Raw genomic sequence first — 19,326 nt, forward strand, 5'->3', positions numbered from 1 at the left:
CTCTCAGACATATCCTATTAAAAGCAACAGCAAGTGTTAATAATCAACTTCCTCTGTGAGCTCTCTAGCTTCTGAAATGTAGATTTTTGTAAAGGGGAGAGGGAAAAAAGTAAACCTCCAAGAGTCATGGGACAGTGGTTTATACTCAACAACCATGCCAAGTGTTTACTTCACTACAAGTTGCAAGTAAGGTTTGCATACAGGACCCTGTTACTAAGAACTGAGTTCTGAGTGGGATTGCAAAGAATACGAAACCTAACTGGAGCTACCTCATTAGGCTACACTCTGGGAAAGTCTTGTTGTGAAATTGCAGATACTCCACCCAATTCCAGAAAATTCCAAAGACCCTGACAATTCCTCATTATTTCTGTTTCTGGATTAACAAGGGCCCTCTCAGGTAATGAACAAATTCTATGGAGAGGAACTTTATTCCAGTCCCAAAGGGAGACTTAGTGGAAACAAATATTGACAAATGCTCCAAATAATTTATTAAATTTTAACAGAAGCACAAAAAAGTGGGGGTTGTGGGTAACATATATAATTTATATACAAAATGTATGTACAATTGGCATATATTAATAACTGATATACTATATACTTGAATAATATCTCATATATTCTGTATACATCTACAATTTCTATCCCTCTTGCATTCAATCTCCCTTGCTCAGAAGTGGCACCATTTATAATGAAGTAGGGCATGTAATTCTATTCTCTATTCTTTAATGTGTGTGAAGTTGGTGTGACTCAGTCATCCCATTATATGGACGAAAGAGCCTTTATGCATGTATCTATTTTTCTATGTATTCTACTTGAAATAAGCATTGTAACTTTACTTCAAGTATACTGAGTAATAACCCTACACATACTGGATTAGTAAAACAAAATGGTTTAGTCTTACTGACTATATTATATGCATGGGTTACATTAATACAATTACTAATTTACAGAAGATCAATTCGGCTATTTTCAATTTATAAGCATATACAACATTTTAACTGTCCTTTTACAATAAGTATAAAATAACTCAGATATATTTCCAAAGTCTAGATGAATACTCAAATACTATATTCCTAAGATGGATTGCTGCCCTTCAATATAATTCATTAAATATCTATAATTAAATATAATGCATTACTACTATATCTAAAACATGAAAATGAAATGCTAAAATTTTCAAAGCAAGGTGACACTAAAATGAGTAATATCTAGGATTACCACAGAGAACTTCCTTATTTTTTTTGTGATAAATGATCAATGATACTAGTCTTGTTCTAAGAATGAAGTGTTGAAACATTAACTAAGCAACAATGTAACAACCACTATCGGGGGATTCTAAGCAGTACCCTACTTCACTAAAAATAAATGAAATGACTGGGATTAGCGATGATCTTTGGTTATGCAATGAAATATTGCTCCATGTGAATCAAAGTAACTGATCCATTACAGTACACTGCTCAATTTGAGAAAGTTGTCCAGTCCTCTAAACCACTCACCTTAATGTTGTTTATATAATCAACACCCCAATGCTACATCTTCAAACATTGGTAAAAATTAAAGCATATGTCTTTATAAAAGAAATAGTAATGGACAGAACATATTGCCCATCCAACGATAAGGAGGAGAGCATTGTACCATACGCACTGTACAAAAATGAGCGAATTGTCTTAATTGGTATTTCCTCTTACAATCCTACAATCTTTACTTACAACACACTCATTCAGTCCAAGCAGACACATAAAATAACTTTATTATAACAAACTCATGTGACCAAGCACTATACATGGATTCAAAAAGCTTTATACAATCTTCTCATTATATTACAACCATTTAGCATGTGCATCACACATAAAAAAATAAAAAAATAGAAGAAAAAATTATCACAATTCCTTAGCAGCAAAAGCCAGACTTAGCCGGTTCTGCTTCAATAAGGTTGTAAGAGTGGTTTGGCCTGGAGAATCCTGTTTTGATACCATCCCAACCATCCTCTACCTTGAATTCTCCATTCTGAATCTGTGGTACAGAAACATGTATTTGTACAATTACATTTCATTAAAATTTAACAATGAATATAAATAACAAAGTAAATGTTGCCCCAAGCTTCATAGACTGGAAACCTCCTGCCTCACAGTGGCTGGCAGTGGTCCTCAAGCCCTCCCAGAGAGATTTTGTTGTCTGTGTTATATTAATGTGGGGTTGTTTCTACATCAACTGAAAGTAGCAGGAGGAAGAGGGGAGCAATTGCTAGTTGTTAGCTCTTCACATATAAAAAATTAGTGGAAATACAGTTGAAGATATCAGACATCTTGGGGTCAATCGAGAGACTGAGTGTCAGGCCCAACCTTTATTTACATACATACGCATACACACACAAACATATATATATATATATATACACACACACACATCACAAGGCTTCTTTCCTTTAACAAGGGTGGTAGCCAGACAAGGCATGCACCCACTCCTACCCATCAATCATTTCCCTTTTATCATAATTCCTTGTGGATGAAGGGTCAGTGCTGTCCCCTGCCCAGGTTAGAACTAATGTGGCGAGACACAGCATATCCACAACAGAGCCAGTCGCTTCATTTATATAGCAACCCTCCCTCCTTATCCCCTCACACAGAAAGAAATAGGATGAGTAAATATCTCTTTGGGCTGCATCCATTTCTTTTTTATTCACAACCATTTTCCCTTTATGCCTATCTCTTACCTTCTTCCTTCCCTGCTCAACAGACATTCCTCTTTTACTCAAGGCTCCCTTCACCCCATCCATCCACCTCATTCTTGGTCTTCCCCTCAAGTTTAATCCAGCCACCTCTGCCTTTCACACACTCTTATTGCTAGTCTGTCTTCACTCGTTCTTTCCATATGCCAAAACAATCCTAGTATTCTTTCATTAGCTCTAACTGCCAGGTCCTTTTCCACTCCTGCTCTCTCTCCTACTGATCTCATTTCTCACTCTACCCAGCCTTGTGACACCCATTATACTTCTCAAACACATTCAAAATTCTCATTTCTGTCTCTTTTACATTCCAAGTCTCTGTCCATCATAACATTTACTTGTTTCCCTCACTACAGTTTAACTTCATCTTCATTCCTCCATTACCTGCTACAAGCAACTCTAAATAAACTATACACCTCTAGCCTCTCTCCTCTAAGACCTACTTTCAACTTGTTGCCACCCTTTCTTTGTACCTCAAACCACCTTGGTTTTACTAACATTTACTTTCAATTTCCTACCATCACATACTTTCCTAAGCTCTGTTACTAACTGCCTTACACCCTTCTCTGACCCCACCACAAGCACAGTGTCATCCACAAACAAAAACAGGCTCATTTTCCATTCCCCTTCACTATTTCTAACCATCTCCAATCCTTTGCCCATCACCCTCACATTTACTTCTCATATCCCATCCATATACACACTGAATAGCCATGGGGACATGAGAGGCCTGATGCAGTCCTACCTTCACCTCAAACTACTTGCTTTCACCATTCCCAATCCTACCACAAGCACTACTATTATAAAAAATCTGGACTGCCCTTGGCAGCTTTCCCCGATCCCATCATATACCTGCAATATCTCCCACAGTGCCTTCCTATCTACCCTGTAATATGCCTTCTCACAAATCTGATTTATCACTACCTTTCCTAAACCCACATTGCTCCTCACCAATTATTCTCTCTATTTCTCTCAATTAAAACCCTCATATATGCCTTTCCGACTATGCTCAACAAACTAATCCCTCTAAAGCTACAGAAAAAAATCTCTCAAATATTTAAAAGACTCAGAAGGGATATTTTAAGAGATAGATGAAAAATGTTAACAATATTACATAAAACCTACCTTATCATACACCTCTTGTGTTATAATTCTAAATGCTTCTTCCACTTTGATCCCCTTCATTGCACTTGTCTCAATAAATTTGATTCCATAGAAATCTGCAAGTGACTGAGCATCCTCTGTCTGAACCTCACGTTCATCATCCATGTCAATCTGAAAAAAAGAATACATGTACACATGTATATATGAAATTCTAACATTATATCACTTTCAGCTCTGAAACTGCATTTGGCTGTGCAACCTTCCATTCTATGGTCCTTATCTATATCAACTTTATTTATAAGTGCAACAATGCTAATGCTGTTGCTCTTATCTCCTAATATGAAGTCTATTTTGTTCTTTATCATTCCATTTGAACTTCTCCAAGTTCACTTACGACTTACATATTTTTGGAAGAATCTCCTCTCCCTGAAAGTGTTCATTATTCTCATGTTGTAATTCTCTGCAAAACTGACCAGCATCTTGTGTCATCTTTCTCACCAACTCCAAACTTCCAAATGCATGATTCACCTCTCATATTCTTCCCCAGTTTATCACTAGTCATCAGTGTGCATATAATTCTTTTCTCATTCTATTACCTGACTTACATCATCATAGGACTCAATTTCATCTGAACTCTGTGAAGTGGCTGCATAAACCTGGATTATACTTAGAGAATACATATTATACAGCCTCATCGCAATCTGAGTTACACAACCTGATACACAACTAAACTTCACATTACCAGCAATCTCTTAACCTATCAAGAATCCTACTCCATTAAATATTTTTTCACCTCTAAAGTAGAATATCCCAGAGCATTCCATGATACAATGACTCAAATGTCTCCTTGAGATAAACATATGCTGTAAAAAACACTTGTTGAAACATCAGTGCTTTGCAAGAACACAACTAGGATCTGATCAGCTGTTGACTTACCAGGAAGCCTAGACTATTCAGGCCTTTGAAATTAGCAGATGTGAATGAGCCCATGTCAGAAGAACATGGATGAGCACCTTACCTGGCACAATGAGGAGTGTAATCCCATACTTTTTGTTGCCGTGTTGCAGCCCTGCTGGTCACCTTTTCCCTTCCAGATAGGGATGAACCCTTTTTCCAGTGAGAGGGAATGGTACTGGATTGACAAACAGCAGACAGCATTGCATGCAACCTGCAAATCAAGGCCTCTCCTCTGGCTTTCAGCAACTCTACAATGATGTTGCAGATGCCAGCTGCCTTTTCACCCTTCAACTTACAACCTCTTTAGGCCTCCATCAGAGGGTGGAGACTTGCCAACTGAATGCCATCAAGGGGAAGCTGTCTGCTTGGAGGGTCACCTATGAACAACTGCTCAAAGTACTTGGCAAATGGGTTTCACCCTTCCACACCTGACACTAGCTGCCTACCAGCTACTCAGATTGTGCTCCCTTGGGACATGGATTTGGAGAAGATTTTCTTCAGTGCTTGGTAAGCAGGACTGGAATAGTTTGGATTATAATGGCTCTCAACATCCTTGGCAATTCTCTTGACAAACCTCACCTGATCAATCCTCATGAGAGCTCTAAATCCAGCTTCAATCTCAGCAACATCATATGCTCATTGACCAGAATAACCTCTATTATGGCATACTGTAGTCAGCTAAATATATCTGCACCTACTCCAGTGAGGTGGGGCCCATCAGTGCTGCCTGACCAGAGGTAGGTGTAACTCTCATTACTAACCTCATCACTACCTTGTCTTCTCATCTCTGAGAGAGCCACTATACCCAATCTAAGCTTCCTAAGCTCCACTGATAGAAAATATAGCCAATTATCTCAAGAGAGGCAATATTCTAAGTGCTCATACAAAGAGCCCACTGGAAGTTCATTCCACACCTGGCTTGACATGCTTTTGGCTCATTTGCAACACCCCAGCAGTCGGTGCAAAACCACCCCTACAAATGCCATTTATGGATGCCCTATGCACATGTCTAAGATTCCCCTCTCTTACCCCCCCTTCACCAACAAGCACAACAGGGACAGACAAGCTTTAGATACACATTTTAATCCAACAGTCCCAGGGGTTGTGGGAGAGTATTAACACCCACCACCTTGGCACTAGGGGGAGACAGCAAAAGACCATGTGGTATCAACCCAGGTGGTAGCTGCTTGACTCAGGGCATGCCCAACACAAAGGTTCAAGTCAGGTAGTATACGTGTAGTTCAGCCTTAATGGACTGCAGGACTGTCCTATCCTCTGAGTGATGATACAACCTCTGCACTTCACCACGGTGGCTTAATCCGGCTTGGTAAGGTTATATGTATTGTGAGAAGTGCATGAGAAGTTTTGGTATGTTGGAATGGCTGTGGTTGTAAATGAAGTCTGAAATCAGAGTAATCAGTTCAACCATACTGATTACATGCTAGTAAATATATGTGACACTGATCTACTGCACCTATGATGTCTGCCATTGTGGAGAGGGATTGGAAAGCCATGAAAGTGCTTTGCACTTATTGTGGGTTGAACATGGACCTTCCACATTCTGATGCAGGAACATTAACCACTGCTCCACATGTGCTCTTCAAGTCAGGTAGCCCAGTCAGTTTGTCTCTCTGAGTCCACAGGGGCTATCCATCCTGGCATGAACAGAGGACCAAAGAGGTGTGTTGTTAGTCCCCAGCAAACCTCAGTACAACCACAGCAGTAAGACATCACTCAGTCTCCAGGCTCTGCAGGGATGCCACACACAGCCAATACATGAGTTAGTGACGCATGACAGGGTTCAATAGCCAATGACCGAGTTCATCTTCATTTATGATATTTTTCTTTTTCTTCCATCTGGGAATCCAACACATCCTCATCACTGGCCAGGGCTGGTTTTGCCATTGACAGTCCAACTATGCAGCAGGTATTATTGGGTTACATGGTACCAGTAGAAGGACAACTACAGACACTGCCTAACTTACAAATGAGTTGCATTCCAAATGGTCATTCATATCAATAATTGTTTGCAAGTTGTTTTTCAACATCATTTTAAGGATACTGTACTATATATGGTTATGTATGATATAAAATCATATATGCTTGCTGCTTAGTTGTTTTGTTACAAAAACTTGATCTATGCATCCTGTTCCTTTCCTTCAAATCCACACAGCTCTATCCCAACTACTCCATTCCCCACCTCATTCACTTAATCAATACCCTCTCATACTCCTTACTGACAACATTTAACAGACTATTCCCTCTAAATCTGCTACATTCACAATTGTCCCCTTTCCCTTTGTATAGTGAAACTATAAATGCACTCTCCCACTCCACTGGTGCACTTACTTTTCTTAGGCACACATTAAAAAATCTCACCAGTCATTTCAATATAACTACTTTTCTCTTTATTAGACACTTCACATGACAATTCAAACTAGGTACCTTACTAGCTTTCAGTTTCCATATTTAAATACTCTTTGTATCTCCTCTTTCCCTATAGCTCTACCATTCTCCTCTCCCATCACATCTTCCTGGCACCTCCCACGGTCACAATCAATGTCTTTCTGTCCTCCACTACATTCAATAACTCATCAAAGTATCTTACACATCTTCCACTTACTGACTCCACTTCCATTAACATCTGTCCATCTCCACCCCTTACCTTCTCCTCTCTACCTGACTTGCCCACCCTCACTTTTTACATTTCCTTCCAAAATACCAACAATATCAATAGCAACAACAGAACCTTGGAATAGAAATGAAATTAAACTATTATGAATGGAAACTGACAGATGTGCAAATGAAATATCATGGGCACTTCTTTTTGAAAAATTAAACTAAGTGAATCAGTGTAGATACACTACAAAGAATATAAATATATGTACACAACATAACCAAAAGGAATTGTTTACATACAATATAGCTCTTCTGAAATAAAAATATAATTATCAGATTACCTTTGTGCCCACCAGTAGAAAGACTGCTTCATGAGGTTGAATGTGCCGCTTAGCCTCCATTATCCACATAGGCACATGTTCTAAAGACTTTTTATTACACACATCAAATACAACAAGAGCTCCAACAGAATTTCTGTAGTATGTTCGTGTAATGGATCTGCAATGAGAGGGAAAAAAAAAAAAAAAAAAGTTACAAGTTGATAAACTTCCTGTAGGATATACAAAGTAAATTATATTTCTAAATTCTCTTAATCTGGAAGTACATTTTTTTAAATTACTAATATTAGCTGGTATCAAAATCCTACCTAAATCTTTCTTGTCCAGCAGTGTCCCACAACTGTAACTTTATGCGAGTTCCATCAGATACTTGAATTAGGCGAGCAAAGAAGTCAACTCCTACAGTGGGGTCTGAAATCTGTAAGAAACAAAAATTGTAGTGATATTTTTTTAATTAGTACCTGCAGTGACCAACTAACTTTATTTCATATAAATGCTGTACTAATCTAATCATACATATAACTGATAATGGCCTTCATAAAGAGCTCCTCACTCTAGACAATAAAGCCAAGAAACATTCTTTTATTTCTGGAAACTAACCTCCACTCACAGAAGAATCCTGATAACTTTTAACTTCTATTATCCTTCTTTTCTGATACCCTCCCTAAATCTTTCCTTTACCATCTATTTGGTGTGATATAGTCCCCAAGGATTGAAGCAATGCTTGTAGGAGACAAGTAGAACTGGGCAAAAGAAGAGAGTCCCAAGTACAGAGACCAGATCTCATGCCTTAGATCTGTTAGGCTAAGAATCAACAAAATAGAGCCAGTCAGGATGGGGACACCCAAGCATGACCTCTCACCATGTTGCCATGATGAGGTGTCATAAGTGAGACAGGTGGGATGACAGTAATGATCCAATAATAAATTGGTGGTCAAATTAGCAATGTCACACTCAGGGTAATTCCCACTTCTGCCCCACCCTGAACAGACTCCTTAGAGCACATTGACTACAGTACTATAGAATATGCTGAATGTTCTATGAAACATCATGGACAATTTCATTGCATTTTGTTTTTGTTTTCATTTTCTGTAATGTTCTAAATTTTCTTGTTAATATAAATTCCCAATGTCTATTAGAAATTCATTTCTTCCCCTTTTCTTTCACCAGAAACCCACTTTTCGAAAGCTAGAAAGCTTGCAGAAGAAATTTATTACTAATTCGTTTGTTGCAACTCAGATAACACAATGTAAATTTTTTTTTCTCAGTTCCTGGCTTGTAATCACTTATAGTAAACCCTCAATATAACAGATGATATGGGGACAGGAGTCTGTTGTTGTATCCAAAGATCTGTTATAACTGAGGATCCCTTATATCCGATGGAAATACAGGACAGATCTGTTATATCCCAAAGTTTGTCCAGTATTAGAAATTAGTAGAATTAGAAATTACAGTAAACCCTCGATATAACGGACAATACGGGGACAGGGGTCAGTTGTTATATCCGAAGATCTATTATAACTGAGGATCCCTTCCTATAACAGATGAAAATACATTATAGCAAGGGTTTGTCGAGTCAAATTTTTTGTCCGTTATATCCGATATCCAGTATATCAAGGGTTTACTGTATGTTACTTAGGTCCCCCCCCCCCAAAAAAAAAGTTATTAAATCAGTTATAAGTTTGGGTTTGTAAAAATTCTAGGCTAGTCACTAGCATTCAACCTAACAAAATTTTAGAATTACAGACGTTCCTCTACTTACGTTCATTCGTTTTACGTTTTTTCGATTCTACGTTTGAACCGACTAAAAAAATTGTAAAAAAAAAAAAAAAAGTGTATTTTTTAGTTTAGTGCGCTCTCCACAGTTCAAACGATACTTACGCATGACGCTGCGTCCATTGTTTACATGGCACAAACGACAGACTGAACGTGCCTTGCCGCCTCCTCCTCCTCCACCATCTCAATTCATGTTGCTTGAATTTAATTTATTTGAAATTAATGTTATTATCTTACAATGTTATGTGTATGATTAATTATTTAGGGGTGTTTTATAAGATACGGTAATAGAATTTACGGATGTATAGTACAGTAACAACTTACGTTCATTTTCAACTTACGTTCGGAACGTAACTAAAACGTAAGTTGAGGAGCGTCTGTGCATTAAAAGCAATTTATGTTATATTTTTGAGTGCAATTGGTGCTATTTAGTGCTAAAAATATTTTTTCAAAATTTGATGACTAAAGCCTGAATTACCCTACTTATTTTATACATGCATGTTCATTAAACATGTTTATAATTTATATTTTCAGATCTTTAAGATCTATATTTTCTGGATACATATATTTCTATATTTTCATATGGTTTCAAAGGGCTGCTGGACCCCCCCCCCCCAACTCCTTTTGTTATATATGCAGATAGTACATAAAGAAGAGAGGTAAAAAATTCTCCTTGGAAATGTTGGTGAAGTTTTGTGATGCCTACCAGAAGTACTTCAGGATGCCAGCTGGGAATCAAAACAAGCCCTGGACCCCTCACTATTGTTGTGAACACTATATGAAGATGCTGGAAGGGTGGCTGTGAGGTGAGAAAAGGTACCTGAAATTCTCCAACCCACAGGTCTGAGTATTGCCAACAGACCACTCCACAAACTGCTTTTTTTGCATGGTGGATGTTAGCAAGTGGTGGAAAGGAAAGAATGCTGCTGTGCATTACCCAGATCTCTCATCATTAATTGCTCCAATTCCTCATGGCTCCAAATATCCCGTGCCAGTGCCACCTGCTCCAGGTGAAGTCCAAGACAAGTATTTTGATGAAGAGGAGATGGATGCTGAGGACTTGATTTACGTGCCTAAGGTACCAGAGAAAGTTCCTCACTTCCCAAATCAAAAAGAATTAAATGACTTGGTCAGGGATATGACCAAGTCTAATGCAGAGCTATTGATCTCTAGGTGCTTGAGTCTACCTAGTTCTCCAATATGCTCAGTAGGATTGAGAGAACAGTATGGAACTGTTTCATAGCAGTTGTCAAGGGCTTCCTGGGCAACCAAAGAGCTGAAAACTACCAGCAGCTGGTGCAGGATCTGGTAGAGGCTTTTGGCACCATGGGATGCAGGATGTCCCTAAAACCTCATATGCTGGATGCTCAGCTGAACAAATTCAGGGACAATATGGGCACTTACTCAGAAGAACAAAGTGAGTGATTCCACCAAGATATGAAGGAAATATAGTGGAAGTATCAGGGCCACTACAATGAGAAAATGATAGGAAACTATATCTGGGGGCTGATGTGGGAGTGTGACCTGGACTACAACCATAAATCCAGGAAGTCCAGCCATTTCTGACATTTAAGTTGCTTTATAACTCATTTATTTTTACTTGTTTGTTTTTGATAAGTTTGTCATAAAATAAATATATACTATGTTGATTTAATTATATGAATTGATCAATTAAAAAAAATCTTGAAAAAATATAAAAAAATCAAAATATCAAAGTCCTGATCACAAACCCAAACTTCTGATTAAATGATAGTGCTTTTTTATGATAATGGAATATAACAAACCAGAAAATGACACTTAGAACCGGGGAACAAAAAATGTGTTACATGGTATGACGAACTTAGGCCAAAACATTTGCTAACCAAATTCACCCGTCTTCTGTCCTCTCCCATCCTTCCTCAACAGACATTTCCCTCTTTCTCAAAGCCCCTTTTACCCCATCCATCCATCTCATCCTAGGTTGACACCTCATGTTCACTTCTTCCACCTCTGCCTTCCACACCTCTTTTACTAATCTTTCTTCACTCAATCTTTCCATGTGTTCAAACCATCCCAATGCTCTTTCATCAACCCATCTCCTAACCCTCTTTCCACCCCTGTTCTCCTCCTCCCCTCCTCATTTCTCACTCTATCCAACCCAGTAACCCCTATAATACTTCTCAGACACCTCATCTCAAACACATTCAAACTCCTCCTCTCTTCCTCTCTTATGTTCCATGTTTCTTCCCCGTACAGTGCTGTTGGCACAATCACTCCTTCATACAATCTCCTCTTAGCATCCATTCCCAAATCTCTATTTCTCATTACACTTTTTAATCCACCAAGACATTTACTCACTTCTCTCAATCTACACTCTACCTACCTCCACTCCTCCCTTTCCTGCCACATTTGCACCCAAGTATCTAAAACTATCCCTTTCCTCCAGTCTCTCTCCCTTAATATTCACTTCCAGTCTGCTGCCACTTTCACCCCTTGTACATCTCATCACCTTACTTTTACCCACATTTATCTTCAACTTCTTTCTTTGGCTCACCTTCCCAGACTCTGTCACTAACTTCTTCAATCCCTCCTCTAATCCTGCTACAAGCGCAGTGTTGTCCGTGAACAACAGCTGGCGTATCTCCCACTTTTCTCCATTTTCTTTAACCATCTCCAATCCCTGGCCCACTAGCCTTGCATTTACCTCTCACACCACCCCATCCATGTATAAATTGAACAGCCCAGGTGACAACACATCGCTGACAAAATCCCACCTTTACCTCAAACCACTCACTCTCACCATTTCTAATCCTGACACACACTCTACTACTCTCATAAAAACTCTTGACAGCTCCTAAAAGCTTTTCTCCTATCCCATATATCTGTAATAGCTCCCACAGTGGCTTCCTGTCTACCCTGCCATAAGCCTTTTCCAAATCCAAAAAAGCCCAATATTTGTCTTACCACAAAAATCTGATCTACACAACCCCTACCTGTCCTAAACCCACACTGTTCTTCACCAATTACTCCCTCTATTACTCTTGTAATCCTCTTAATCAAGACCCTCCCATAAGCCTTCCCAACTACACTTAACAAGCTGATCCCTCTGAAACTACTACCAAAATAATTATGGTAAATGAGCCAAAGCACTGCTCAGCCAGTGGAATTATGTATTTACCTAGTTGTATTATACGGGAAGGGAGCTATGCTCGTGGTGACCTGTCTTTGTATCTCTCAGCATCAATTTTTTTCTTAAAATCTTGTATAGTGTTTGAACACACTGTTTCGTTGTCTAATTTATTCCATGTATCTATCACTCTGTGTGGGAAGCTGTTGTTCCTTTTTAAATTTCTTCTGTAACTATCTTTTTTTAGTTTCTTTTCGTGTCCTCTCGTTTTACTGTTGTCCCATATTAACAAGTCATCCCTATCTAAAGTTTCCATTCCTTTCATTATTCTGTAGATAGTTAGCAGGTCACCTCTTTCTCTTCTCTGTTCCAAAGTTGGTAGTTCTAATTTGGACAGTCTTTGCTCATATGTTAGTTTGGAAAGAGTTGATGCTAGTTTGGTTGTTGCTCTTTGTAGCCTTTCTAGTTTTTTAATGTTCTTTAATGTGTACCAGCATATATGTATGCTCCAAAGTATCATTCATTAAATGGGGTATATATTTGTTATCTGAGGTTTTCAACTGTGTATATACAGTATGTATACATATATATATATATATATATATATATATATATATATATATATATATATATATATATATATATATATATATATATATATGCATATATATATCTGGAGTGTTTGGGGGTGCCAGGAGGCATTGCACCCTTGTTTTTCAGGGCAGTTGCCTCTGTTGGGAGGGTTTAGGAAGTGTGGTCACCACTGGCACCTTAACTCGCACTTGTCTGGCTCCTAGTGCCACACCACAGGTAACTATCTCGATTGATAAGCTAAACAAAGTGAGGGGCCCAGTGCCTTATGGGTTAGTCCTGGAAGACAAAAAATTAGGTGAGCCAACCCTAAGCAATCTGCATTGGAGAGATGTGTTAAGCATGCATCAACAAACTGACGACCTGGCACACTCCTGCGGCTGGACTTAAGCCAATTGTCTGGGACCCCTTCCCTGCCATTGGATTAAACAAAGGACAGCCAAGATGGTGGACCAAAGCTAGTACATCTCCCTACCACCTTAAACTTCATCAGCTCAAGTTCATCACCCTTAGCACTTTTATTCATCACCATTCCAGTCATTCTCTACTAGTCATCACCCTGAAACTGGACTGCAGTTCACCTTTAGTGTCTCTCCAGGTGATTAGTAAGCCCTGTTTAGGGATGGCAACTTCTGTGGTCAATTATCTATAAAAAAAATATATATATATATATATATATATATATATATATATATATATATATATAAATATGATTTTTGTTGCCTGTCAGCTTCAAGAAATATGGTGGGAACACCAAAACCTAAATAGCCTTTATAGACCTTGCAAATCCTTTTAATATGGTTAATTGTACATTACTGTGGGAGGTGCTTCGAAAATTTGGCTGCCCTCCAAATTCCTAATCAATCATACTTTCTGCCCTCCATGAAAGTATGAATGCTGTCATTGTTGCTGGAAGGAAAACATTTGACCCTTTTGAAGTATCTGTTGGGGTAAACCAAGGCTATGTATTAGCCCCTGTAATATTCAACCTTTTCACTGCAGCTTTGACAAAGGATGGAGTATCAATAAACTTCAGACTAGATGGAAGTTTGTCCAACATCCCCTGTCTTAAAGCTAGGATAAAGGTCACCATAAAATCCATCTTCAAACTGCAGCACAGTGATGGTTTTACCTTTATATGTCACACAGAGGAAGGGCATCAGAACATCTTAGACTCTGTAAGTGCGATCTATTCATAAATAGGATTGATGATCCCTGACAAATCTGAAGTCCTTTATCAACACACATGGCACAGTGCCCTCGTAAACGAGGATCCACAAATCTCCATTAATGGCAATCAACTCAAAGTGGGACCCCATTTTACCTATCTCAACTACAACCTAACAACTGATTGCTCCATCAACTGTATTACAGCTTTAGCTGCATTTGGCAGATTGTAAAAATGTGTTTTCCAGAACCACAATCTAACTCTTGCTACCAAATATTCTGTTTACTCTTCAGTTTCCCTTCTCCTTATGCTCTATGATTGTGAAGCCTGGACCTTGCATAAACACCAAATGAGAAAGCTAAAAAGCTTCCATATAAAATGCCTACAGCGCATTCTTGGACTCCACTACTGGGACAGAATTCTTCACACTGAAATTATACTTCAAATCAGCATAAGAACATAAGAAAGGAGACTCCCAGAGACTAAGGCCTACACTAGGCAGTTTCATGCCTTCCTTAAGAGAAATTCTACAAAGGCAGCTCTGTTGGACTGACCATGTCATCTGCCAAACCAGACACAGACTGCCCAATATCTTGTATGGAGAACTTTCAACTGGAGGACCAAAGAAAAGGCTGAAAGACAATGTCAAAGCCTCAAAAAAAAAAAATATATATATATATACATATATATATATATATATATATATGACATATATACATACATATATGTATATATTTTATATATATATATATATATATATATACAGGTAGTCGTCGACTTACGACCTATGCGACTTGCGACTGATTGACTTTACGACCACGAGATAGTGCAATAATATTTAACATTTAATAGAGTAATAGAATTGCAATGTTATGTCTGGCAGCGCAGAACAATTACTCCGCATGCCGCGAGACTCTAGTATGATAGTTTTGGCAGGCTGCCGACAGCGTCAGCATCCCAGCCAGCTAAATATTCTTTCAATTTTTTGTTTGAAGTAAAATCTTTCCTAATTTTGCATTGCATTTTGTATTTTTGTATTTCTATATGTTTTGCAATTAATAAAATGTAACAATATCTTTTTATGCCTAGGCTAGTTTGTCGATAACAGTATGTTCGGTACAGTACGTAAACGGAAAGAATGTGTTTTGAAATAAAAAAATTTCCTAATTTTGCCTTGCATTTTGTATTTTTAATGTTTTGCAATTAATAAAATGTAACAGTAAAACTTCTTTATGCCTAGTCTGTTGTCGATAACAATATGTTCGGTACAGGATTTTGTATTTTTATGTTTTGCGATTAATAAAATGTAACAGTAAACTTTGTTTATGCCTAGTCTGTTGTCGATAACAATATTTTCGGTACAGTACGTAAACGAAAAGAATGTGTTTTGAAATAAAAAAAAATGTCCGAATTTTGCCTTGCAATGATTTTATTGTAACCAACAAAAAAGTATTTGTAGGTCAAAGATAACAGGACTTTATTCAGTATGCATAGGCCTAGGCTACGTTTCCTAACGAAAATTATAAAAAAGTTAATGAATATTAAACAACGTAGCTCAAAGATAATAAGATTTTATTCAGTATGCATACGTTTCTTAAAGAAAGTCTGATGGTAAAATAATAAAAAGGTTAGAAAATACTCGTACAGTATTAGATATCATAGGTTAAAGATGATAGGATTTTATTCAGTATGCTTATGCCTAGGCTACGTTTCCCAAAGAAAATCAGATAAAATTATAAAAAGGTTAAGAAATACTATACAACATAGTTCAAAGATGCTAAGATTATTTCAGTATGCTAAATATAATATACAATATATATATACAGTAACAAAAATATTTAAAGGGTAATATATACTGTATATATATATAAAGACTGACTTGCGTCCAGATCGACTTACGACCTGTCTGTCGGAACCGAACTCGGTCGTAAGTCGACGACTACCTGTATATATATATATATATACTGTATATATAAATATTATATATATATATATATATATTTATATATGCAACAGTAATCATATAAAACACGCGAATAAAGATATTTTACTTGAAACCACGAGGAAATCGAAGATCGGAATACTGAACATTTTCATCTATTTAAGACATTTTCAAAATGTCTTAAATAGACAAAAACATTCAGTATTCCGATCTTTGATTTCCTCATGGTTTCAAGAAAAAAAAATATATATATATATATATGCTTGTGGTAGTCCTTCGGTAACGAAGATGACGTACTTATCCCCTGAATGATGATTAGTAAAAGGATTAGAATTGTAGTTACAATAAAAACAATAATAGCAGTAGTAAACAGCAGTATTAGCATTAATCATGGTTTAATGCTTATTCCATCTTTGGTATAGTAGTTTTGATATCAGTTTTAGGATCTAGTTTCTTTGAAGGTGAATTCTTTGGTGACTTCTTAGGCCAAACTCGGAGGCACAGATCCTACCGCAAGTGGGACAGGGAATTCCTTGTGCCGGGTTAACAAGACCTCGTGCCATGCGTTCATGTCTGCGGTTTTGTCGCTCGATCCTGATATTCGTGCGAGCGGCTTCAAATATGTCGACAGCCTGATGGACTGTTAATCTCCAGCTTTCTCGGTCACTGGCCAGAGTTTCAAGTTGGTCAACAGAGATGTTGCATTGTTTGAGGGTGGCCTTTATTTGGTCTTTAAATATATATATATATATATATATATATATATATATATACACACACACCAATAGGCTTCTTCCCCCTTACGAGTATAAGGGAGCTAGCCAGCTGAGGCATGCACCCATTTTCCACCCAACCCTCCTATTCATCACCCATTTCCCTTTCATCTTAGCTGCTTATAGGTGAAGGGTCAACCCTGTCCCCTGCCCAGGTCAGAACCAATGCAGCAAGACACAGCACATCCAAAGTAGGGTCAGCTGCGTATTTACACAGCAACCCTCCCTCCTTGTCCCTTTGTGCAAAAATAAAGAAGACAAGGAGAGATCCCTTTGGGCCATGTCAATTTATATTCCATTCTCTACTCTCACCTCTTTCTTGCTTTCTCCCTTCCTGCTCAAACGCCGTTCTCCATTTACTCAAAACCTCCTTTTCCCTATCCATCCATCTCATTCTTGGTCTACCACTCAGGTTCACTTCATCCACCTCTGCCTTCCACACCCTTTTTGCTAGTTTTTCTTCATTCATTCTTTCACTGTGCCAAAACCACCCCAGTATTCTTTCATCTGCCAAAGGGCAAAAATGTCAAGTGGAAGACAACAATGGAAGTCGCAGCCTCAATCCAGCATTTAGGTGGTTCAGGATATTGGTCATCTGATTGTCAACCCTAGAGATGACATCACTTCGCAGCACCCTGAACAACCATGCAGCCTTCTCTAGGAACACCACTGCTTGCTCCACAAGGAGTGGGGTCCTGAAATAGATGGACTAAACAAAGCATATCTACACTCCCAGTTGGTTAACTGTGGTCAACAGGCACTTTCTCATGCAGTTAGACAATATCAAAGAAGAGAAAGTATGCACCCACCTGTAAAGGTGCAAAAGATATGAAACTCACATACTGGAACATCAGATCCATGCTTGACACATCCAACAACAACCACCCAGAATGCCACTCTGCTTTAACCACTTCACTGTGACTCAAATTCTCACATGCAGCATTGGCTGCCATATGTAATTTGCATCACACTACTCGCAGTATGAAATATAAAGTTGCTGTTGTATTACTCATTCTCTTTTACTCTGAGTAATAATAAAAACAGAAAACATGATCAAACCAGTTCACAGAATAAGGGGATAACTCATGTACAACTACAAAAAAAAGTATAATCAAGACACTGACGCCGGCATCCTCATGTGCCCACCTGTGCCTCATGACACCTATGTAGGTGTCATCGTACCAAGGTACAGTGAGTCCTCCTTATACAGTAATTCTTTATCCAGTAAATTCAGTTATGGTATTTGGTAATTACTACCCTCGATTCTATTTACGGTAAGAAAAATTCACAGATACGGTATCTGCTAGATATTTTGAAGAGGAAAGAGCAGGGAGAAGGTACGTCTGCCATATCCTATTATTACATGTTATAATGGGTTCGGTATATGGTAATTTAAATTTGCAGTAAGGTTTTCAGGAACGCATGCATACCGTATAACTGTATACATCACCATTCTCATGCAACACCACTCAATGTCCAACCTCACAGTCTGACTGGCGCCTACCATATCCGCTCAAATCGCTGAGTTTGCATGTTACCAGCCGAGCGCACCAGCCAAGCGCCCACAAACGGACTCACGAACACACACACATAATGGATGCCATTAGACACGACCCACATAACACACGGAAACATTACATATTAACGAGCCACCCCCTGGATATGTATATATTATGACTTATATAAAAAATATAGTAGGTAATTAGTGGGTTGTCCTAGCCATGTGAGGCGATGGACTTTCAAGGTAGAATTATTAAACAAAAGGATAAAACGCACCTCAAACTTTGCTTAGTCAGCCGTTTCCGGTCAACAAAAAGGCTGTGCATGTCTCAAGAGACAGGTTAGGTGTGAGGTGCTCCAGAGATTAACTCAAAAGAACATTGTGTAAGGTGGTCTAGAGACAAAAGTGTATAACCAAGAAAAATGTGTGCCAGTGATGTGTTGTAAAAAGTGACTACAGTATAGTGTATACGATGGTATCATGATAAACTCTCAATTATAATAAAATAATAAGAAAAGGAGTCGTTCAGAGTTTATCTTGCCCGCACTAAGTCCTGCCTATGTTACCCCCAAGGAAAGGAGGTTACATTAATGGCGGCAGCGGTGCTCCCACGCTCTGAATAGAAACTAGGTCCTTAGCCATACAATCAAGGTTACGCAACCACTCAAACTGGCGAGCGTTAGTTTCATTTCACATCTCCGAAGAGACAAGCCATCATATACCACA

At 38.3% G+C, this 19,326-nt stretch overlaps 1 protein-coding gene across 1 annotated transcript in view; it reads right to left on the bottom strand.

Moving 5' to 3' along the window:
- Positions 1-890: 890 nt before the first annotated feature.
- Rab39 (RAS oncogene family member Rab39) overlaps positions 891-19,326 on the bottom strand; it is a 44,074-nt gene continuing 25,638 nt past the window's right edge. The window contains exons 2-5 of the mRNA XM_076187963.1: positions 8,052-8,161; positions 7,747-7,903; positions 3,851-4,000; positions 891-2,013 (exon numbers count right to left, since the gene is read on the bottom strand). Coding sequence (XP_076044078.1) covers positions 1,891-2,013; positions 3,851-4,000; positions 7,747-7,903; positions 8,052-8,161 — 540 coding nt within the window. The 3' untranslated portion in view covers positions 891-1,890. The remainder of the gene's footprint in view (positions 2,014-3,850; positions 4,001-7,746; positions 7,904-8,051; positions 8,162-19,326) is intronic.

This window comes from Oratosquilla oratoria, chromosome 7, assembly GCF_046742065.1.
Source record: "Oratosquilla oratoria isolate Oo_2021 chromosome 7, ASM4674206v1, whole genome shotgun sequence".
In the NCBI taxonomy this organism is placed as follows: domain Eukaryota; kingdom Metazoa; phylum Arthropoda; class Malacostraca; order Stomatopoda; family Squillidae; genus Oratosquilla; species Oratosquilla oratoria.